This window comes from Brachyistius frenatus, unplaced genomic scaffold (assembly GCF_029030835.1).
Source record: "Brachyistius frenatus isolate BFR_SWC_R1_liver_20210118 unplaced genomic scaffold, ASM2903083v1 Contig_25, whole genome shotgun sequence".
NCBI classification, from domain to species: domain Eukaryota; kingdom Metazoa; phylum Chordata; class Actinopteri; family Embiotocidae; genus Brachyistius; species Brachyistius frenatus.
The window spans coordinates 3,258,600-3,283,089 of NW_027210624.1; the positions used below are offsets into that span (position 1 = coordinate 3,258,600).

At 42.8% G+C, this 24,490-nt stretch overlaps 1 protein-coding gene across 4 annotated transcripts in view; it reads right to left on the minus strand.

Annotated features, from left to right (window-relative positions):
• Positions 1-880: 880 nt before the first annotated feature.
• mpp7a (MAGUK p55 scaffold protein 7a) overlaps positions 881-24,490 on the minus strand; it is a 143,098-nt gene continuing 119,488 nt past the window's right edge. For all 4 annotated transcript variants that reach the window (XM_069698045.1, XM_069698046.1, XM_069698044.1 and 1 more), the window contains 5 exons: positions 18,003-18,083; positions 14,488-14,581; positions 11,498-11,606; positions 9,708-9,851; positions 881-3,172 (listed from right to left, as the gene is read on the minus strand). In XM_069698045.1, the coding sequence (XP_069554146.1) occupies positions 2,993-3,172; positions 9,708-9,851; positions 11,498-11,606; positions 14,488-14,581; positions 18,003-18,083 (608 nt within the window). In that variant the 3' untranslated portion in view covers positions 881-2,992. The remainder of the gene's footprint in view (positions 3,173-9,707; positions 9,852-11,497; positions 11,607-14,487; positions 14,582-18,002; positions 18,084-24,490) is intronic.

Genomic DNA, 24,490 nt, shown 5'->3' on the forward strand with positions numbered 1-24,490 from the left:
GTCCAGTGACATCTGAGTTAGTAATTTGGCACACAGCTGCAGCAGGACATTGGGGTTTAATTGGGCTGCACTGCTCTGGTGGTTTCAGCAGTCATTGGATTCAGGCCCTTTCCTTCAATCCTGATCCAACAAATCCTCAGCAACTCTTCAAGGCGATTATACTCCACCTGGATATCAAGGTAACAACTACATGTGATTTTCCATCCACACAATTAGGAAATAAGGGGACTGTAACTGTCCTCAACAACCATAAATACCATGTTTTTAATACAAATTCCCCAGCATTTTTGTTTGGTGTTTATCTAAATATTCAATGCACCCAACACTTCATATCTGCATTACAGATTACAGTAGTCGATAAAAAAAAAAAGCATTTTCTTTGGCTGACTTCCTGGAAAATTAGTTTAAAAGGTGCACTAAATATTGCTAAAGAGAAGTAAAAATTCTGTTCAGTCACATGGTGCATTTGTGATGATGACAAATGGTGAGCAAATGTTTATTTGACAAGTCGGATTGTAGGGACACAGGCCAAGTAACTAAAAAAGTAGCTAACAATATATAATTCATTAATCTATGGTGATTGCATTGTAGGGAAAATACTTTCACAATGTAATTCGGCTGGAATGGCCCATTAGTGAGGAAAGCAGCCAGTGACTGACTTTTACTGCTCTCTAGCGCTGTCATTTACAAGATGAAATGTCTCGGCAAAGATGTTGCTGGAATATTTTTCTCAAAATTGAACACCAATAGATGTGAATAGCACTCAAGGGCGCGAAGCCCTGAAACGCTGGAATATTTGTCTCATTCTGTTCCACCTCATCCATCACTGCTCTCAATCTTTGCCAAGTTAAAGACAGAAATCAATTTAACACCTCGGGAATACACGTTTAGTTGGATTTTCTTTAATATAAAATGTAGCAGTTATCAAGAATAATGTAAATTCATACAACTTGCCTCATAAACAGCATATCATTTACAGCAAGAAATTAAAAAATATTTCCTGCAGACTGTACAACTCTGATTCAGATCAATAAACCAGGTGGCAGAGGAGTGAGATATGAAGATGGAACTTAACCGTAAAGTAAAAGAAATAAAACCAGGGGCAACGCAAAAGGGCGAGGGTGTTAAAATCCCTTTAACTGTGTTCTTATTACTGAACAGCATCAACTCACACATTACCCTTTTTAAAATGGACAGAAAGCCAGTATGTAAAGATCATAGCAGGTGAAAAAAGGTCAAATAAACGTACATGAAGAGAATTTGGAAAATGCAGTCCGAGCTGGACATTCAGCAGTCAGAGCATTCATAGTTACGGGAATAGTGCAGACAGTTTGGGTAATATGCCTGTTTGCTTTCATACTGAGCCTTGTTGAGAAGATTAATAACACTTCCGGGTCTGTGTGAAGTATGCCGCTCGAGCTAGGAGGCAATTAGCTTAGCTTAACTACAAATTAACTTATTGTTGTTGTTCACAAGCAGCAAGAACAAGTTCATGAAATCACAACTTCGGAAGTGTTAGCAGAGCCGAGCTGGCCCCCTTGTTTCTGGTCTCTTTGCAACACTTATCGCCTCGTGGCTTTACAGGTCCACGCTTAGTTTAAAGACATGAAAGTGGTCTTCTCATCTCACTCTGCATCAGTAAGAAAACAAACCGCGTCCACAACAGGGTTATAACAATGTCAAATGTAAAGGCAGATTTAGTGTCGAGCTGCTTTGGATGTCCCTAAAGTCATAGTTTAGTATCTCTATGACAAAAGCTTAAAAAAGAGAAGCACTCGGTTAAAAAAAAAAAAAAAAAAAAAGAGTGAGTAAGACTGGGAATGGGTGACTCAAATTCGCAATAAACTCCTAATGCTCATAAAGTCAGGAGCGGCTACTTAAGTTAAAGTCCTGGACGTGTGCTATGGAGCCACTATTAGCAGCCTCGCTGAAGCCATTTTTATGTGAATAAAAATAAAGACTCCACCCTAATAAAACACAATTGTGAACATTTTCTTCTAGCAGACAGCCAACAATGTCAACTTCTGGGACTTTAAATGGCACTGCTGTTATGCTGGGCACCTCCACATGAAGGCTGGCATTTCTACACGCTCCTGAATGGAATATACAACACCTAAATGAAAGAGCTCGGGGGTGATGGGGTGATGAAGTCAAAACACTTGACTGAAAGAGGAGCTGCCTCTGGTGTAAAAAGCTGTCAGAGAGGTGGCTACAGTTGAGATCAGGTTGCTCTTAAAGTCCAGAATTGTGTATAAAAGGTATTTTAAAAAAAAAAAAAAAAAAAAAAAAAACTACTGGAAGATGTTAGAAAATATATTAATTTATTTTAAATAAAATTACACTTATTGCCCTTTCTTGAGAGTGTACCTGACAGTATTTTTTTTTTTGAGAAACAGTCATGGAAGCATTTTAGAAGAAATATAGTAAGACAGAAGGCAAGTATGTTTTCTTCTCTCCCTGTTTCCCCTCAGACGCTGTGTGCTTTTTAGACATATGCATGTCCACTGAGAAAAAATACGTCCGTCCCTTTGGTTTCTAATGGTCTAATGTTATAAACACACTAAAGAAGGAGTCCTGGTTGGCCGGATTACTGATGAGCTGGCAGGACTGCTGGTGCTCGGATGGTCCAGGCTCGTTCCACATTCGGGTTTTGGACTACAGATCTACTTGTAGCCATGGAGTTGTGTGACCAAGATTGAGACTCCGGTCAATGTCCAAGGCCCATATTCTGGACAGAAGCCCTCAGCCGCAAACCCTGTAAGGTCTGGTCAGACCTGAAGATCCACATCCAGACCGCAGCTGAGGTCTAAATCCAACCTGATCCCAGGTTGAAGCTCGGTGCAGTTCAGGTATGGCGACACAGCAGTCTGGCGCTGTCTTCGTTTATCCCCGTTATCCCCCCAACACCAGCCACAGCAGATATAAGAAAGATAAAAACCTGCATATTTTCTCAAAGTCCTTCCCTTTTCTCCTTTTACAGTCAGAGCGGGTCTCAGGAGTGAGTCCAGCTGACTGGAACCCAGTGAGTTTCCATCTCCACTTTCTTTAGTGCCAACCGCAGCTCGCTGAAGGCCGCCGAGATGTCATCGTTGACTATAACCTTCTCAAACAGGTGGCCGTATTGAGTCTCCATCGTCTGGGCGGTGCTCACCATCTCCTGAAAGTCCTCCTCCTGCAGTGAGACCAGAGGGGAGAGGTGAAGAGGATGGAGGTGAACAAACACAAAGAGCAGAGACGCTTTACAAACCATAAGAAGCAGCTCATTTAATCTGTTGCAGAGAGAAACTAGCAGCCACAGTAAACAAGAGATAAATCCACATACTGTAAACACAAATTACATGGCCTTTAACACGCAAATAAACATAGAGCGGGCCTGTACGGAGCCTATTATAACCTCCCAGAGACACGGTACCCACACGTGAACCCTGACACTGACCACGCACTGAAACCTCTCATACAACGACCTGACCTCAAGGAATTTTCATTATTTCCTCCACCGTATTCACACACGGTTATCCAATTCTCAAACAAAATACAATATCCTCAAAATAAGCCGAGGACAAAACATAACCATAATTTACAACAAAAGACAGGCATGTAAAACATACATTATCGGCAGTCTGGATTTTATATGCGTGATGGTGAAATGACAGCTTGTGGACGCCGCTGAGCTCAGGCTGTGTGAACTTGCTGCACAGCTCACTACGTGTCCTGGAGTTCACACCGAAGGAAACGCTGACAGAAATGGACATTCACAGATTGGGTTTTAGGTCTGCTGAATTTAATTTAATTTAGTATTTTTTTTGAAGGCAGATGTCTGGTGGCGGTAATCATATGGTTTCCCATGTGCCCTCTAGAAGTGTGGATTCAAGCACCGAGTCGTCCAACTCGACTTTAACTTGGACGACTCTTGATTTAACATGAACTTAAGACTTGTATTGACTTGACCCAAAGCACAAACAAAGAAAGTGATATTGTTAAAAATCAAGAGAATAATAAATTGCTGTCCTGTGATTTGGCGTTGGACAAGACTGAATTCGTGGATCTGTAATCAAATTGGACTCATGAGTGTCTAAAGCAACACGGCCACAACCACAATGTCTTAACACGGCGCCGAGTTCTGGACTTTGGAGCCGTTGGTCTTAACCTGAGACTGAGCAAACAAACACTATGTCCCTCCTCCCGTAGGAGCAATTCAGATTTGACATGAGCTATTCTGTCTTTTTGTTGTTGTTTTTACCTTTGATAAGTACTCAGATTTTTTACTTAATTAAAAGTAGCAATACCACAATGATAAATACTCAATTACAAGGAGAGGTCCTGAATTCAAAAACACACTTCAGTAAAAGTACCAAGTACTATCAGCAAAATGTACTTACAATATAAAAACTAAAAGTACTTATGTAAAATGGCCCAGTTTAGAGTGTCATGTGTATCATACATTTATCATATTTGGACTATTACTTTATTGGCATGTACATTTGAGCAGTATTTTAATGTTTTCATGGTAGAGCTAATTTCCACACGATACCAAGAACGTGTCTAATCTTATTAATGCATATACATAGAAACTGATCATTTACTTTAGGTATAACATTTTGATCTGAAATGTCGTGGAGTTCAAAGTCCATTATTTCCATTTGAGATGTTGTGGAGTGGAAGCCGAAAGTATTTGTACTTAGTAAATGTACTTAGTTACTTTCCACCACTGAATATCCGTAACATCCTTTCAAGTAGCCGGTATATGACAGCTTTTAGAATCTACAAGAAAAAAAAAAAATCACATTGCATTCCACATACTGAACTGCTGACACCTTTATGTCTTTTTAAAAAGTAATCATTAATATGTTTCTTTACAATTTAGACTCGATGACTGAACAAACTGTCCTGCTCACTGATATATTTGGATTTTATTAGAAATCCACCCAAAATAGACTTCAGCGGTTTTAGGGGCCACGGATCAAAAACTAGATTATACAGTATAAGAGTAATACAGCGAGGGAGTTTATAAACTACTGCACAGCATACTATTTTAGTGTTAGGTTCGGGGTCTAAATCTTTAGTTAGTGAGACAGGACAAGATGCAGGGATAAAATATTTGCATACAAACATGGAGGGTTTCACAAAAACAGATCCTCCAGACGGGGTTTCCAAGTTAATATGCAAATCAGCCGTCCAGTGTAAAGAATAAAACCACGTGTTAACTGTGAGGAATAGCAAAACAGTATATTTTTGTCGGGTTGGGAGTAAATATTGCGCAGCGGGGGCTACTGTATTCATAGATAAAGAGCTGCGAGCAGGCCCAGGTATCTCATTGCGGTGGTCGCGCTGTGTTGGTCCGGGCTGAATCTGCCCTCAGTGCAGCAGTGAGGCTAAAGTGGCAGCACTGATTTAGCCTTGTGTTTTTACTGGGAACACTCAACTTTAGATTTCTGGACAGATACAGTTTTATAGTGAGACCCCTTTGCCAAACAGACAATTATACACACATTCAAGCTTAGAAACTCAAACACACACAAGCAGCATCAAGCCGAGTGTGTACATGCGCACATAAACACAACCTCGTAAAAGTTTCAAACTCCTAACCGGCTCCGTTTTTAGAGACGTTTCTTCCAGCCAGGAGTTCCTGCAGAATGTTTCTGGTGGTTTTCCGCTTCATAATGGATTAGCTGCGCAGCTAAATATAAACTCTCACTCGTTGGGACAGTCGGCAGAAGCCCCGTCTGCTTTTCTCTGCCGAGCTGTAGCATGCATCTGCCTCACGAACAACAGCACACGGCATCGCACGCTCTATTGTCTTTGGTGATGGTTTTATCATCCTGTGTCTCGGACAACGACAGGAAGAGGACAGGAGGAGACACAAAGACGGCTCAGGGAGGGCGGACAGTTTGTTGGCCTGTAGAGGAATCTATTCCACTGTAGGTCTGGACTGAAGCCCACGCAGGACCGCCACTGTTGGACCAGGACTTCCAGGTGACCACCGTGTCCAACACCAGGAAGACAATCCGTGACCTCTCCTAAGGGAACCTCTGTGTGCAGTTTTCTATGTGTGAGTATGATGTTTCCACGTCCACCAGCGAGTCTGGGAGTCTCTAGTTGGACCTTTCCAGGTAAAAGAACATTAATCACAGCAGGAAGCCACTTAAGGGATATCAAACTGAGTGGAGAGATGGAAAGAGAATCAAAAAACATGAAAATAATAAGACAGATGAAATAAAAGAGGTGGAGAGATAAATATAATGAAGGTAGAAGAGGCCAGTGGAAAGCTGGGCGAGCAGGAGTGAGTGGATATTCTCTGGCATCCGGTGCTGGGCCGCTCTCCTCTGAGGGCAGTTTGAGCCGATGCCACTTCTGGAGGGCCAACAAGCACCCGGGACTCATTCATCCCCTCTGCCATTCGATTGCTTAATTTCCACATGAAATGATGTAGCGTCTTGCGCCTGCTGAAGTACTTTGTCCAGCGCAGATAAATGGCCGTTTTCATTGCACAATACAAGGCTATTGACTTTGGTTTTACCTCTGAGGCTTTTACTCATTACAGAATCCAGTTGCTATTTTTTTTTTTTTAGGGTTTTCTTTGTTGTATTTATTACATTTTTTTTTTATTTTGCTGTCTGCTCTTTGCTGTAAAAATCTAAGTAGTAAGGAAAATTCTCCTGCACTTTAGTGGCACTAAACAGCACGTGTTGGCCTCAAGTATCATCTCTTAACCCCCCCCCCTGCCCACACACACACACACACACACACACACACACAACCTCAGCGGGACACCTGCTTCATTGTTCCAGTGAAACACACCTGTCCTCTCAGTTTAAAGAAAACCAAAGCGATCTCTTCCAATCATTTGACATTCTTGAGGTAATTTGAGATATTATGGTTACATCACAGCATTATATCACTCTGTTGTGCTTGTTTCTGCATCACTTACTGCTTTTTGAAAACCGACCCTGAATCGTCTCCGTCTCGAACAATGGAGCTGAAGTCAGGCTGCTCTGCTCGAACAATGAGACGACTGTTCCTCGGTCTTTATCATTAAAGCAGACCTGTCTGTCTCTGAGAGAAATACAACTGGCGGAGGATAGAAACTGTCTGAGGCAACTCACCCAACAACAGCTTCCCTTTCAGAGCCTTTAACAACAAACCTGCGGTGGCTCACGACCTGTCGGTGTACATTAACATTTACACACAACTTGGTTCGTTATCTGGCTGAAATATGCCTCCCTGTCACACCGTTTTACGGAGGCATATTTGTGTTGCATGGGAGAATAATAGAAGCTAATAAATGGACAGAGAGTTATAACAGCAGCAGCAATGGGTTGTTAGCAGGCAGCTTGTTTCTGACAACTGAAGCTCATTGTTCTCAGGAGTCCGGCTGGGACACGAGGAGCAGACTGAGGCCAAATTATATTTACTTGTGGGAGTAATGCAAGCTGACGTTGTGTCTGCATCGAGGCTTTAAAAGTCTGACAGTGAAGTTTAAATATCTACAAGATGTTTGAGCTGACTTTCACCCGCACGCTGTACGTACACTGGAGGATTTTACCCAGCAGTGGTGCCATTGTTACCCATCTTGATAGTTTCCAGTTGTTTTTTTTGCTGCCGCCAGAGTCTGATTCTCTTCGTGTCGTTTCAGATTGAGTCTCACTGTCACTGGGTCTCTTGCTAAAGATGGATTTATGGAGGTCAGATTTGGGGTTTCACAAAGGTCCATTTTGGTTAGGTTTTAAAAGTTAGCGAATATGAAATATGCTGACACGTCCCCACTCGGCCACATGTAGGCAGATCCATCGCTCTGTCCATCAAAATACAGTTTTCTGTCATTGATGCTGTTGCTATTACTTTAACTGACAAGAATACAAATAGGGGCATCTTTGGAACTGAGTCTTATTTGGAGTGTTTTTTTAATGATAAAATAAGCTGTAATTAATATTTACTTGCAATAATTATGTGACTGAAGTTGTGCACTGCCTTTCTGTGGCAAATACTTCATCCCATATAAAATGAATGCGAGTTGTGAGCCACATCTCTCCATGACGGCAAACCAGGTTTTACTTACGCAGCAAAAGGCAACTTGATTTGATAACATGAGAAGAAAGACATATATATATACACACACACACACACACACACACACATATATACACACACACACACACACACACACACACACATATATATATATATATATATATATACACACACACACATATATATATATATCTGTGAAACACAGGTTTCTCTGAATCTCTACGAATCTCTGCCTGTCTGACTGTTATCTCTCAGTGGATGTCCTCACACCACCTGAAAATCAACCTCCACAAGACCGAACTGCTCTTCCTTCCAGGGAAAGACTCTCCCACCCTCGACCTGACTACTACCTTGGACAACTCTGTGTTATCCCGACCCTGACTGCTAGGAACCTCGGCGTGACACTCAACAGTCAACTCTCTCTTACTGCCAACATCATTGCAACAACATGTTCCTGTAGATACATGCTGCGCAACATCAGGAGAATACGTCTTCTTCTCACTCAGAAGGCGGCGCAGGTTCTGGTCCAGGTTCTGGTCCAGGTTCTGGTCCAGGTTCTGGTCCAGGTTCTGGTCATCTCACGTTTAGACTTATTATAAGTCGCTTTGGATAAAAGCGTCAGCTAAATGAAATGTAATGTAATATATATACACATATACATATGTATATATACATAAAATGTTACTCCAGCTGTATTAAGTGTCACACTTTGCCCAGCATGCAGCACCTAAAAAACTCTGGTTCACAGCCCACCACCTCCTCCACAGTTCCTCATCTCCGTCAGTCTCCATCTCTCTGACAAGCCCCCCCCCCCCCCCCCGGCTTCCCTCGCTCCTCGTGTTTCTCACCTCCTGGTATCCCGTCAGGCCGTCCGGGCGTGTCGCTGACTGCGATCTTGGCCTCACCACTGCCCGTGGTGAGTGAGACACGCGAGTGAAGAAAGACCTGGCCCCGACGGTGCTGGGAAAACCATCATCCGCCTTCGCACCACCCCCCACACCCCCACCCACCACCACCCTCCCTCCGCTCCCCCACCAGTCAACTTCACAGCAGCACCGAACACCGGCTAATTGGTTTCATCTGTGTCCCCGCGGGGCCGGGATGAAGGTGTATAAGGGATGACCTCATCACACGCACGCGCACACGCCCGCGCACACGCAGGGTCTAGATAGTGTTTCTGTTATTTCTTGTGCTGCTAATCTGTTAGATGTAAAGCCATGTGTTTTCTGCAGTATAACACCATCTCTTCACTGGATGCGGCTTCAGCCTTCACTTTGACTCACTGTTGACATGAATAAAAGGTCAAAATCGTATAAAGTCATTCCATGTTTACAAGTATTGACCACAAAAACTATCAAAAACACATTTAGAGCCCCACTGAATCTCCTGTATGTGTGTTTAATATCCCTCTTCTTTACCTAACGTTCACCTTACTAGCCAGATCCTGTTCCTTTCTGCTGTAATGACCTGATTCCCTCACAGGGGTCATTAAACTGTCATTTACCTTAATCTAATCTGAATAGCATTACATGGTCCAGTTAGATTAGCTACTCACTGAAATTATATAGACTTCCTGCGATTGACCCATCTGGTACTTCAAGTAGTTAAAACCACTAAACAATGAACTATGTTGATTAAAAAAGTCCGATAGTGTGTGAAAAACGTGCTGCCCCTCTTACCATGAATGGTTTGGCGGTTCCTTTGTCGTCTTTGCCTGATATGATTTTGGCGTTCTTTCTGGTCTCCCTCAATTTATCGATCGTCGGAGGCTTCACGAATACAACGAACGGTTTGAACTCTGACGTCCTCAGATGCTTTATGGTCTGAAAGGAGAACAAATATGAATGGAGAAAAGAAGGAGTAGAGAAAGGTGTTAACATTTGGAAACAAATTGGGAGGCAAAAGATAAAAGTAGAACCCCAGAGTCATTCAATAAACAGTTAACAATCGCATGATCATGAGGTGTAAAAAACTGGAGACCAAACTTTTCACTGAATACATTCATTTATCAGTCAATAAACAATAAATAAAAAAATAAAAACATTTCTGATAACCTTCATCAATTTTCCTTTTACATTTTTCAAGAAAAAATTTTTTTTTTCTGGTTCTAGCTCTTAAAATGTGAGATTACCTACTCGTCTTAGTTTTAGCTCATTATAAATTAATGCTTTTTGTTTTAGATGGCTGGTTAAAGAAACAAGCAATTTTAAATTATCACATAATTTTTCCACAACATGTTGATAGTTCTTGAAGGAAAAAGCAATTCAATTAGAAAAAAAAAGTTATCTGTAATTAAAATAATCGATGGTTGCAGATCTACTTTCCATGATTCTGGGCTGTATTTCTTTTATTCATGCTGATTGTTTTTGAGATCCTCTGAAAATTATTCATAAAAGTCACAAGATGACACACTGGTCACATGTCGTGATAAAGGGCTGTTGCGTTTAGAGGGGATACAAACCATAAAGGATGGGTAACACTGACTTAATGTGTGGCTGGGTGACACAAACAGCCACCCCTGACTGCAAAGTGCGTGTGGTTCTTTTAGATTGTGGAGGACACATCTTCCTGCTCTTCTTGTCTCCTCTTTGCTGACAATTGCAGGAAAAAACACCACCAATCAGTTCTTCCAGAGGTGGCTCAGAGGTCAGGGTTGGTTAGCGGTGGCGTCAGGCCCCCTCTGGTCCTGGCACCTCCATCGGGGCTTCTCCCTGTGCTAATAGGCAGTGGGTCCAAACCCACAGCTGATAGGAAGATGAAATTAAAACCCAAAGGAGGGGCAGCAGAGTAACCACTGGGGAGCGTTGAGCGTGGCTTTCATCAGACCCTCAGTCAGTCAGCACAGGAGCAGCACCAGGCTTCGACTCTGCTCCGTGAGTAATGTTGGAGAACGGGCTCATAGTGGAGGTACGTCGACCGACTACTGGCTCACACAACACTAGAAACTACATACCGAAACGTACGAACGCCCACTTGAGCTTCCACAGACTCTTTCTCCCGTTGCTGCTCAAGCCTGGGTGGTTTTCCAACCTGCCAGGCTAATCTATGTAATGTTGTATTTGTGCCTGTGTGTCATTATCCACTGAGTGAAAACAAACAGAGGAGAGGAGCCGGTGGGGCAGAGGTTGGACGATGCCCACCCTGCCCCGGACTAATGGAAATCATGCTCACGGGTTTGTCGGGGCTCAGCATCAAGCCGGCCATTTGTGTAAGGTCTGATCGCCACCACCCAAGACACATAAGCCAAAGAGGAAATCTTCAAATAGAGGAAATTAGCAGTAATTGCTCCCTAGAAAATGACCCCTTCAGAAACCAGCTTTGGTAACTCAGCAAACAGCCGAGGCCTTTAGCAGAGCCAGCGAAGAGGGAGATCTGCTTCTGAGATAGGGAGGCGCCAAAGGGATAAAAATACAGTGAAATGAGGAGGTGGGAGAGAATAGGATGCAGAGGAAAGGTCGGGCGCACTCACATGAGGCTGGACATCCAACAGGCACACTTTGTTTTTGGAGAGGACGGAGTGTACCGAGTCCAGACTTGTCCCGTAGTAGTTCCCTTTGTACTCCCCATACTCAATGAACCTGAGAGGTGAGATACAAAAATCGTTGAGCAAGAAAACAACCAGAAAATATTTTTCATGTAGGGATTTGAATCGAATGCACCACTAACATCCCACGGGAGAAACATTAGAAATCCCATCCTAATCTGGTAGTCTGTGCCAGCACACTCCTGAGATTCATCTTCCAAATAATGATATATAAAAACCCAACAAATCCACAGAGACAGGAGGATTACTCTTTCAACCGCTGACAGATCTGAAGATAGCATTCTTTAGCAGAACTTAAAAACCAGACGCATTGGCCCGACCGTGTTTTTATATAATCTGCTGCGCTACTCTTTCAATCAGTAACACCTGTTTGTTCCAGAAAAACCACAAAGCCCCCAAAAAATCTTCCCTGATTCAATCCACAGGGATTTCAGCTGCATGGGTGCAAGCAAACAAACACTTTTCCAACCAGATAATATTCTCCTTTTTCGCACCAATCAGCCAGCGGAGTATTTTTAGCTGGAAACAAGGAGGAAAAAAATGAGAGCAACAACGTGGAAAGAATTTGAAGCTAATAGGTCGGCGTGGTATGCTCACAGTCGGCTCATGACGAGTGTCGGACAGAATGAGAGCCCCAGTGTGACTGATGCCATGTAAAGAGAAAGTTTTATGGTAATTGCCCATGTAAGAAAGTTTTACTCAGCTTCTTTTTTTTTAAAGTCTCTAACAAAACTCATATACAGTTATAGGAAATTTATTTAAGAGCCTACAGTAGCCTGTGTTTAAAAAGTCACACCTTGCAGCCTTCTATGCTGTGTGTCATCAGAGGGGAAGGTATATCAATTACAGTAAAGCATGCCAGTGGAGGTTTGATATACTGAGTGTATGGTTTGTTTCCATTTTGACACAAAACAGGGCTTCCCTTGGGAAAGTTGTTCAAGCTAAACACATGTTGTGGCCCCGGTTCAGAGAGCCTCTTATTTTTCTGAGCACAGTGCATTGTTTCTGCTGCATGCAATGAGGCATAACGCAAACAAGTTCATCTCCCTCCTCCTCTGCTCTGCTGCCTTGTAATTTCAGCGTGGAGTGTCCCAAGCATCCATCCCACATCACAGCTCCGTCACTCACCCTCCGACTCGCTGAAAAACATCGCATGCCTCGACCTACACCGCAACATGGCCTAAATATACAGCCCCCCCTTTCCCTTCTCCTCTCTGCATGCTCTGACACTCTATAAGCACTCGCCACCACAGGCTTCCCTCTGTGTCATCAGCACTATGTGTGTGTGTGTGTGTGTGTGTGTGTGTGTGTGTGTGTGTGTGTGTGTGTGTGTGTGTGTGTGTGTGTGTGTGTGTGTGTGTGTGTGTGTGTGTGTGTTTGCGTGCATAAATGTTTTGCATGTGCACCCCGCAGTGCATCTTTTTTTTTTTTTTTTTTTTGAGACCGGCAGAAAGGCATCAATCATTCTTATGACTATTACAACTTGCATTTGAATTTGTTGGCCACAAATGTCAAAGCGGGCCGCGGTGCGGCTGGATTCAGAGAGAGCGCCTGAGGGAAGGAGGAAGCAGAGACAGGAGACCTTGGGGCCACTGTCTGGAGATCTGTTACCAGCACAGGGCCCGGCCCTGTCAACACCAGCTCACACTCAGTTACAGAGACACACAGACGACAGTGGGGAGGGCTGTGTTTGAACAGTGGCAGGAAGCAGTGGACCGGTCCGACCGCTGCTCTCCCTGCTGCGCTGCCTCTAGTGGTTCAGAACGCAGACACTGTTGTTTTTATCACTGCGAAGATCTCAAGTGTTCTGAACACAGACTTTTTGTGAGACTTTGAAATACCAAAGAACTACATTAAACAGTGTGATGATTGTGGCGTGATTGAAAAATGGCTCAAACATCCGTCTATTAATTGAACAACAATAAAACATTAGTTGAAGTCACTAATCCAAAAATTCCACAAATTCACCTGCTCCAGCTTCTCCATTGTGAAGCTCTCTATGTTTAAAAAAAAAAAAATCTTTTTATATTTATCGTATATATGAATTAATGGTGAATTAACAAAACAACAACGACAAAAGAGCAAATAAAATATTATATGAGTAACTGAAATTCCATTATTTTTGCATCGTTTTCAGCTTTAGGGCCAAATGATTGAAACATTTTGAAAATAAATTTGTAAAGGAAATATATTGTACTGGAATAACATTTTTAAAGAAAATAGTAATAATCCTAAAAACCAAAAGTAGTATGTCGAGAGTAAAGTTACATAATAATAGTAATGAATGTTTGCCCCATCAATAGTAAACATGTCAAATGAAAGGAGATGGATTGCTGCTGAATATTGGTTATAAATGAGTTTTCTCTACATACAAAATACTTGGTACATTGAATATACAGTATATAAGCAGTGTGGAGAATAACTACAACAAATGGAAGAAGAGTTGTGCATCCAGAGTTTCACTTGCTTGAACTTCACTGTGTTTAACTTTAACTGGTAATTAAGTGTTCACTAAGTGCTGCAGAAGCGTGTTGTGTGTTATTAAAGCTGTTCAGTTTTCACACTTTCGCCTCACAGCAAGAAGGTTGTGGGTTTGAACATGCTGGTCAGCTGGGGCCTATCTGGCCTTTCTCTGCGTCTGCGGGGGTTTCTTCAGGTGCTGCAGGCCTCGAAGTGTTCAAACACATACATGTTAGGTTAATTGGTGAATCTAAATTGGCTGTTGGTGGGAATGGCTGTCTGTCTTTCTGTGTTGACCCTGTGATGGACTGGTGACCTGTCCAGTGTTTACCCCACCTTCATTCATAGTGAGCAGGGATAGGCACCGGTCCCACCTGACCCTGTGCAGGAGTGGCTGGGAATAGATAATGGATGGATATTTTTTCCAGACTTGTAACAGTCAGAGTTTTACTTACTTGTTGTTTTGGATGTCCGTCTCAAAGAGATGTTTGGAGATGAAGTGGTACTCCACGCCGTCGCTCTCCTGGTTCCTCTTGGGCCGACTAGTGTCTGAGGGAGAGAGGACGAAGACGGAGAGCGAGAGAGAGAGTGATTACCTCAAACCCAGACTGTCTGACTCACTGTTGGGGCAGAAACCATCTGAGCTGAGCCCCTTATTAACAACGCTGGAAGTCTGAAACACGGCACGATGGGTCATGCCAACCCTTGTATATATTATTGTGTAATAGCTCTATAAAATACACAACCTGTAGTGCTGCAGCACCGAACTCAGACACTTAGCTGACATTCAGCAGAGGTTTACGGTGTCTTATTAAATTTGTCTCTTGTAATGTGGCTGCAGTGCCTGTAGGAACAGAAGCCGTAGCGTTAGCCACCAGTGTTAGCGGCTGTAAGGTAATTGAGTTTGGGAGCTCTCATTAACATCAAGTCGCTGCATTTAGTTAGCCATAAACCATAAAGCCGTGCTGTAAAATGGGCGGTGGGGGCGGCACGTGGAGGGAACGTGAGCAGGCAGCGCTGGTGGATTTGTAGGGGTCAAGGGTCGCCTCACACTCCGGCTCTTTTTAGGAGTGCTTCAAAAGGTCAAAGTTGAGAGGTTTACGCCCGTCAGACAGTCCGACCAGCTCCAAAACAAACTATTAAACTTTTATCACCTGCAATCAAAAGTGCCATGTTGTGCTTCACTCTCCTCTGGGCGGTTCCTTTTGTCAGCATGTGCGGAGGCTGTGCCCTCGTAGTGGACCGCTGCCTGTCCTTCACATGGCCCAGACTGATTTAAAGGGTTCATGGAAAACCAATGGTGTGATTTATACAATGTGTCACTTGCTTAAGAAGGAAAGACAGCCATAAATCCAGCTGTGGTGGAGAAGACACTGAAGACAATCAATGGCTTTCTGTCATCAGCTCCAGACAACAGTAGGAAAAACATACGGAGAAGAGCAGAACAGCCTTGTCATAAGATAACATATACTTAAATGTGTAAGACATGGTGCCAAACAGCCTTTCGGTAGTTAGACCAACGCCATCCACCGTGCATTATTTTGGCATCTGCTTTGTGGCACAGAAAATAATTACAACGCAACAAAAGAATGTGAATCCGTTCATTCGCAAATCATGGAAAATATCTGTAAGCTTGGATTGGAATCAAAATGTTTAACCCCTCAACTCTAATGGCTTATTGCAATGCTCCTTGTGTTTCTTAGACGGCTGGTTTACATTTTACAGCGACAAGCACAGAGAGAGAGAGAGAGAGAGAGAGAGAGAGAGAGAGAGAGAGAGAGAGAGAGAGAGAGAAAAACGTAACCAGGGCCACAAGCCGGTGGTCTCCCAAACTCCGGTTTTCAAATTAACAAAAAGGGGGTAACGCTTTCGGGCTTAATCCGAAACAACAGCAAGTGTTAAACACATCCATGTGTCCATTGGCAGCAGTCAAACTTAAAAAAAAAAAAAAAAAAAAAAAAGGGAGACGAGATACTTTCCGAGTCTCTTTTCCTCTCAATGAGAGCCAAGGCTTGTGCCATACGTCTTCTATACGGGTCTGAATCAGACTGTCTGGGCTCTATTAAACAACAGCATCACAGGTCACATTTGAGAACAATTAACAGGTCTTGTGGGGAAAAAAAAGGCCTCACCATTTTAATACCAGGGACATTTCAAGTGTCAGACTTCGACTGGGACACATCCATTATGCCACACGGCATGCAACAAACACAGCAATTAATATCAGCGGTCCTCATATTTCCTCAAACTCATGTTGCAGTTTCCCTCCAAACCCCAGATGGTAACGGCGCCATTAATAGCGCCTTTTCCCTGCTTAAATGTATAAATCAAAAAGATATATTTGTCCCTACATCCCGGCTTTGGGACATCTCAGAACTCAAAAAAACCAAAACAACTGCTGGCAAAGTGTGGAGATCCAGTCGTTTGCAGCTGAGCTGGATGGTGTTCAGAAATATGGCGAGCTGTCGTTGGGTCCTTAAAAGGAAGAAATAAAAAAAATAAAAAAGGGAGGAGGCAGCGCAGGAACGAGACAGAAATAAAGTGAGAAAGAAAGGAGAGCTTGGTGCCAGTTTGTGAAGCAGTGAAATGGCATGACTTCAGGTGGTAGAAATCATGTGGAGCTTGTCAGGCAGACTGTGAAAAGCTGACAATTACACAGGAGGAGAACCGACCAGCCGGGCCTCGACACGACCAGCCGGGCCGCCTGAGAGCTGGCCTGGGTGTTGCTGCCAGACATCTCCCTCTGCATGTGTGTGTTTAGCTCTCAGACTGGACCTTCATTGCTTAAACAGCACAAGCAAACCAAACTGGAACGAGTAAACTAAACATCCTTCACCTAAAGTGATTATTTTGATTTGTTGCTGGGTTCACCGCGGCGCTCTCGCTGCGCTTACATTTGAGCAGAATGTGTTTCCAGTGCGTTTGTCCCGGCGGACAGATGTACGAGAGGATTCCGAAGGAGAGGAGGGAGATGGGAGGCAACTTATCTCCATGACAACACAGCTGTAGTGTCCGAGGAGGGTCCTTCCTCCACAGAACAGCAGGGAACCCTCATAGACAAACGAAGAAATGCAGCTGACTCTTTTTAAAACACAACCTGTTCATTTCTTTTTCTTTTAATCTGTGAACAGCGTTGATACACAGCATTCATTTGCAGCCAGTAATGTTTGTTTTAAGGAAGATAATAATGTCAAACTTGACTTACATAATATAGAAACAGAACCTGGTAATTTAAGTCAATATTTGACCTTTTTCAGCAGTAGAAAGGAACCAGATTCTTGTATAGTGAGAAAAATAGTGCTCAAACATCTTTGTTGTCTTGCTGCTAATGTCTCCTCCTCAGTTTCAAATGGAAGGAAAATAAAAAGACAAGAGGCAAAGTTTGGTGTCAGCCAATCTGACATTCTTACTGCCTTAAAAGTAGAATTTTAATGTTGATTTGATGCACTATGCTCCCTGTTAAACATCTTGAAGGCAAGTATAGCTTGGTGAGGATAAATAAAAACCTTTCTTATGGTTTTCTTTGAGTGTTTTGGGATTTTGGGAGGAATTTCATGCTTTTCTAGAAGAGCAGCAAAGAGACAACGAAGTAAAGCAGAAAGAGATGGGGAGTGACGGCCTGGAGGCAAACTGGGGACACTGCGGTTCATGGTTGGAACGCCGAGGCCAGCAGGGTGCCTGTCCGCAATGTCCCACAATCTATCTGGCTCGCTTATAAACTGGTGCGAGTGCAGCACGAAGAGGAAGCCAAACAGTGTCTTCATTCCCATTAAAATGCATCTGCCAATAAACAGCAGATCTAAAACTCCAGTCTGGTAAAAAGGTTCAAGGAGGACAGAATGTATAAAACACACCTTCACACACAGGACAAACAAGAGATAAGACAGAGGACAGGAAGGACTGGAAGACGAATGGAGTCTATCTGAAGACGCTGAGCCCAAAGTCAGTCAGAGCTGTGGGGGAAACTTACGTGGGATGGTGACACTGAAGTGCTGCGGGTCAGAGATCAACAGTTTCCTCTTCAGCTCATTCAAGCCGACACCCGTTGGTCCTTCACAAAAACAAACACAGATACACTCCATAAAAATGACAGAAGACCTGTGAATATGTTAAAGGGGCACTCCAACTATTTAGTTTTGCGTGTCCATATCAACTGAAGGAAACAAATAGACTCAAAATATACTTTAAAGAAAAAAGACCTCAACATCAAAGCTGCAGGCGACATCATCACGGCTATTTGATCAGACTTTACAAAGCTCTGTTTAGAACTATGGAAGGCCTACAATTATACATTTTCACATGTTGGGCAATACTCATGACTGATTGAACTTTCACTGAAATGCATGGAGTGTCCCTTCAACAAAATAAATAAAACAAGCGTTACAGCAACACACCTGCACTTTGAGATTAGAGAGTATATTACAAGCACTGTTTTTAATATTCTATATTATTTAACTATGTTGTGGTATTCTTCCTCTTTTATATCATTTCATACTTTACTGCTGTATTACGTGTATTTTATATATATAATACATAGCATCACATGCATTATTTTTACATTATTGTGTATATACTTTTACATGATATACAGATCACATCATGGCTGATGGATTTGCAATACAGGATTATTTTGCACAAATAAATATGGTCTAATAATGTATGGATTGTATATGGGTCTTCCGATTTTGTCATCGCTCTAATTTCTAATTTTCATTTTATATTATTACTTGAATTCATTTATCTGTTTTCTTACCTCCTGTCTGCCCTTTAATCTAAATTTAAAGTCAAAACGTTCTGTTGAAGTGATTTCTGCATGAGTGTCGCTGTTTGCCCTCTGAGAAACTGAGAATGTTTCTCTGTTTTTGGAAGAAAAAAATGATTCAATTTACCAGACTGTTAATTTAGACAAGTACAGAATTAAACAACAATGAATATAAGGCCTTTGAGCACAGATACTTGATTTAATACAATAAATCTACTGTTCCAGTTCATTTCAAACCAGCTGCTCTCTCTCTGCTCTCTTGTAGTTTAACAGAACATTATCTAACACAGGTTCACAGTGAAGGTAAGAAAGCCTTTTCCTAAACCGTCAGCTGGACTTTCCATCACATCCCCAGTGGGGACACAGAGGCAATGAGTGGGAGTGGAGAAGGCAGTGGAGACCATTGAGTGTTGACTATTAATTCAAGAGTAGATCCCAAAGCTGAGCATCCCTCCAGCATTTAACGGGCGCCAACATGGGAAGAGAGGCCAAGTTTAGGGTTAATCACACTCAGAACATTCAATTTTTTTTTTAAATTTTGGAGAAGAACAGAAGCTACTGTCCTGAAGAAAAGTCACAGAGCTTTTATAATTCACAGAGTATATATATATGTATATATATATATATATATAAAAATGCAGCAATCAGATAGCTGATTGTTTTTTTTTTCAGATTTTCTTTCAAACCATTTAAAGTGGTTTCAGTTTGGTGGGACAAAAATGGCTAAACACTGAAATGTTCTCTGGGCTCCTCATCTTCTGCTCTCTGTCTCTGAAAGCCATTTTCCAGTATTTTGGTTGCTGTTGTTACTAGGGTGCTACATCATCCTAATTTAAACTGACTGGCATCAATGTCTTCAGCGACCTGGACAAGAAATCAGTTGTGGAGTTACAAGTGCATGGCTCTGTGCTCCGGTGTTTTACCACAGCTCTGCAGTGTGTGGACAGTTTGAGACAGCGCTTGATCTGGGCTCGAGATTCCTCGCATGCCTGACGTTCTGGGCAGGCACTACAATTGCATCAAACCCTATTGGAAATTCATCTCTCCAGGCAAATGTGTTTAGCAGGCCGCTCCTCTAAAACAAACGGACAATGAGTTCACTCAGCGATGTGGATTAGGTGGAAAGAGAGGGAGAGGGAAAACTTTTTGAAAGAGACAAGCTCTCAGGAGTGAAAGTGCTCCTGTTTCCTCTCATGCTATCTGTGATGTTCCTCTACATTTAGTGTGAAGCAGGAGGGTTTTACAGTCATCCACAACCTGATAAATAGGTGTGGACAACACAGCTCTTTTAAGTCTAATCTCTGAACGCTGGCAGCCGTCGCATACAGACAAATTCACACCCCATGCTTTCCTTCTGCCTCTGCACCCAGTAACACATGGTTTTGAGTCCTATTGTGCGACTGCTGTAAGTGATAAAAGCTGTTTCCTCAGAGTGCTCAGAGACTCCACTATGAATTCAAAAGGACCACAGAAAAAAAGACCGAAAAATACCCCGACCTTCTTTGGACCGACGGCGCGAGGCATTCTGTGGTTACCGTATCATAAACAAGCACATGGCCAAGTAAAGACAGCGATCAATCTTAGCTGGGTAGAGCAAGTTTTTCAGTAGGAGAAGAAAAGAGTCCAGGAACCTGAGGGCCGAGAGCCGGGCTGATTTATTAAGATGAGGAAATGGAGTTCATTTTGAATTTGTTTCGGGAGGGCGGGAGGAATGCAGCTGTGCTGTTTGAACAAGGCTGTGGACCAATGTTGTTGTAGGTGCTGAAGGTGGCAGAGCGTGGCAATAGAGGGTCTTTCATGAGCCCAATCACGGCGCTGCAGACAGTCCACCTAGAAGACCACAAACCTCCTCACAGGCTTGTTTGCATGAATCTGAGTGTGGACATCAGGCCCGGCCGCAGGGGACCAACAGACTTATGTGTGCTACTCTTGGTATGACTAACGGCTTGCAGTTCTGCGTGCTCGTAAAACCATTTTCACCTTGTACATCGCTCCCTTGCTTGCCACTTGTGATATCAATGATGCATGGCAGCCGACCTTCTTCAGAATGCCTCAGACGGTGATTAAAGCTTATTCCAGCTGTACCACCGCCTGCCAAGGGGGCCCAACAGGGCCACCATCAGGTCTTTTACAAGCTGAAGCAGTGCCCTGTGGTCCTGTTCCACCGTCTGACCTTGAACACGCCGCTTCTTTGTGCATTGTTTGTTTTTTACAATGCCTCAATACAACAGCAACATTATAAATCTGAACGCTACAATAAAAAAAAGCATAACTCCCACAAATCTTCTGGACTAGGATGCAGTATTTACATTGTGTTTATGTGTTTTCTTCTCCCTCCAGCTGTCTCTCTCTGTCCTCGCAGATTGCTGTGCCAGTAAAAGTGTCAGACTACATTACCACTCTCATTAGAGAAGCTGCCTGTACTATTGAGAGCTTAATAACTTCCAGGCCAAACGCGGAGCACCTCTCGCGCAGTTTGTGTAGCAAGGCTGAGGCCGGGCCCGACGAGGCGCAGCGACGGGCCCCAGAGCCTCGACCCGGCCTCAAACCTCCAGGCCTGCCTCACATCCAGGGCACGCAACGTTACAGCACTACCCCCAGTGCTGGGTTTACTACTTCCACATTTAAAGGATGACAGTGGTTCAATGTAGCGGCCACAGACCATTTACAATGCAGATTTTCAACAGGGCAAAGTCTTAATATAGAGTTCCAATTTTATATATTTAAATACCACATAAACATTCACTTAAGCATCAGTGCATTTGACATATGTTGGGGCTAAACCCCAAACTGAAAACTTTGGATTCATCAAAATCTTACTGTAAGTTCAGTGTGTCAAGTTACAGGGAAACGTGGAAATCAACACAGCATTTTGTCAGGTTAAATAATCAGATTTCTTTCAAAACCATTGGCGGTTTGCTCAAACTATGCATACAGTATTCAAAAATATATTTTCATTGGCCGTCTGATTCAAAATGTAAAAACGGACAGATAAGCATCTTGATTTGTCTTTGAAACAGATCTCAGGCTCCGTTCACGTACAGGAGGGTGGCAGCAGGTCATTCATTAGTGAGCGCTGCGGACATGTGCATTCACATTAATGAAGAAACGCCCTCAGGCATTCCTGAGACGCTTCGGGAGACGGGGGATGTTTGATATAAAAATAATGTGGAGAGAAGGTGCTGGGCTGGAGAGCGGAAAAAGTGCAGGGCTGCAGCCAAGTCAGGCATCCAGGGCTGCGTCCTGTCTGCAGCTCCTACAATAAGGCAGACTTTACTTCTCTTAAGTATTACACTGACCTTTTCCTAAACCCGTTCCCTCCAAACACTGCTTAGCTTCAATTTCTCCAAATGTTAAACACGGTAAATGAGCTGTAAGAAGAACGATAACCATAATTTGAATATGTGAAAAGTCATTTGTTTTTGCCTTCTGAAAATCGAAGGAATGGATTAAACTGTGTTAACTGCTTTAACATAACTTACAATCATTAGTTTAACTAGCTCCCTACTTACAGTATTAAACAAGCTTCTCCCAAGGACAAGCAGAAAACACCTACATTATTATTACAGATACAAAACAAAAGGTTTCTGTTCATAATTAGCACACTGTCAACTACTTTTTCGCTGTGTGGAAACTGGCCCAGGATACTATCAGAGTTTGAAACAGATGTAACAATCTGATCTTAAAATTTTTCTCATCATACTTGTATTGCTAATATTATTTCCTTATCCCCAATGTCGACACCGCTCAGTGACCCTCAAAGCCACTGACTTTTTGCCTGAGATATTCGGTTGTAGTTTGTAGCCATCGTATACATATTTAAGACCTTTTTACAGGGTTCTTGTTTTAAAACATTAAAAAGTCAGCTTGCAGCTAACTGACATATCAGACATGCTTTTGTCTACCTCTGTCTGAAATGAAGGACTCACTGTTTACAAAATTACAAAGAATTTTAAAACTTTTCTTCATTTAACAAGGTTAAATGAAGAGAAGTTACTATTAGTTGTGCCCTTATATTGAGGACTAAAGTGTCTCACCACTAAACAGAAAAAATGCAGGGACAGTTGGAGAGCAAAGTTTTTAAAATAAGAAAAATCAAGCGACTCCAGGGAGAGGAAGTAGGAGAAACATAAAGCAGATCTCTCCTTGGCCCTTTACGCTTAGTTGTGTGTGAAATAGTCCATAGGTTGTCCTCCAAATTATGTAAGTTAATTGAAAATATTTACATTAGCATGACAGGTGGGAGAAGTTCGGCATCCTCTGTGTAAGGCTGTGACACGCTGGCAGGAAAATGGGCTCGCTAATTAGCAGCTCGCCTGATGAAGTCCATGCTCTGTGTGGCGTATTTAAGTGAACCAAGGCCTGGTCAATCAGGCCAGGAGCACAAATCTGGAGCGAGCATGTGTAGCAAAGACAAAAAAAAAAAGAAAAGAGTAAGACAATGTTGACATTGTTGCCAATGGTGTTCATTTCTAGATTAACCTGACAAATATGTAAAAAAAACAACAACACGTGGAATATCTAAGTAAAGATGAAGACTGAAGCAGATGTTTAAGTCCTCCTTTCCTGAGTGCATCTTTTACCTTGATGAATGGAAACATCAAAACAGAATCAAGCAGAAAATTTAGGGAATGTTTGGTTCCATCTGTGTCTGGGACATTCTTGTCATTTTTTGTTACAAGTAACAAACCTAAAAAGGAAAATATGGAAAAGCCTGGAACTCCCTGATGGTACAGTTGGTCCTGAGAAAGATTTAAATCTTTACTGTTGCACCTGGCTTAGCATATTGTTCCACCATTCACTGGCAACACTCGTCTTCCAACCACAAATACAGAAAGAGAAACCGCTAAATTCATTTCAAGACCTTGGCACGTTATAAAGCTCTTTGGAGGGCTTTGTAACACCCGCTCCTCCAGGCAAGTGTTAACAATTCCATCGGCTTGAAAAATTGAAAGAACATTGAGAGCTAGGTGCAGTAAATGAAAGCACTAAATGTGACTGATTAATACGAGGTCTGCTCTGTCGATTCCACTGAGTGCTAAAAGTCTAAATGAAGTAGGATGGCTGCGGGTGAGTACCCTCGTTGGGAAGCTCATTTCTGGGTTGGGGGTCATGGGAGGCCGAGGCCGGGCCACCTGGGGCCTCTGGAGCAACAAAACTCTGAGTCACAGTGGTTTCTGTGATCTGTATGTGTCACCATGCTGGGAGGTGAGGATTTTCATTAAAAATCTACAGTCTCCACGGTGCCAAGTTTAACAGCAACAGACTCAAAAACAATGTGTGAGGTAAGCAGTGACATCAGAGTTTGACAACAGTTGTATACTCGGCTGGACTGCAACAGCGGTAGCCCGGCTCCTCCCACCTGTCGCTCACAGCTTCATTCTTTATTGTGATTATAGTCAGGGTACCCTGTTTGCATTAGGGTTTGCTCAGCCACTCTGAAAGGCGGACCAATCAGGGATGAGTGGGGGGCGTCTAAGTTCAATGACGATGAAAGAGTTCCAACAGACGCAGCAGTGGTTGAGTTTCAGCACACAACATATGGTAAAAGATGGTCACTGCCAATTCCTGCTCCAGCAGTTTCAAAAATAAGCCGAGGTCATCTATTCACACTGTAAATTTGGGTCTGGTAATATCCGACTATTACAGCAGGGCCAGCCCTATATAGGCAATGTCTGTCAGTGAGTGTGTGTGTG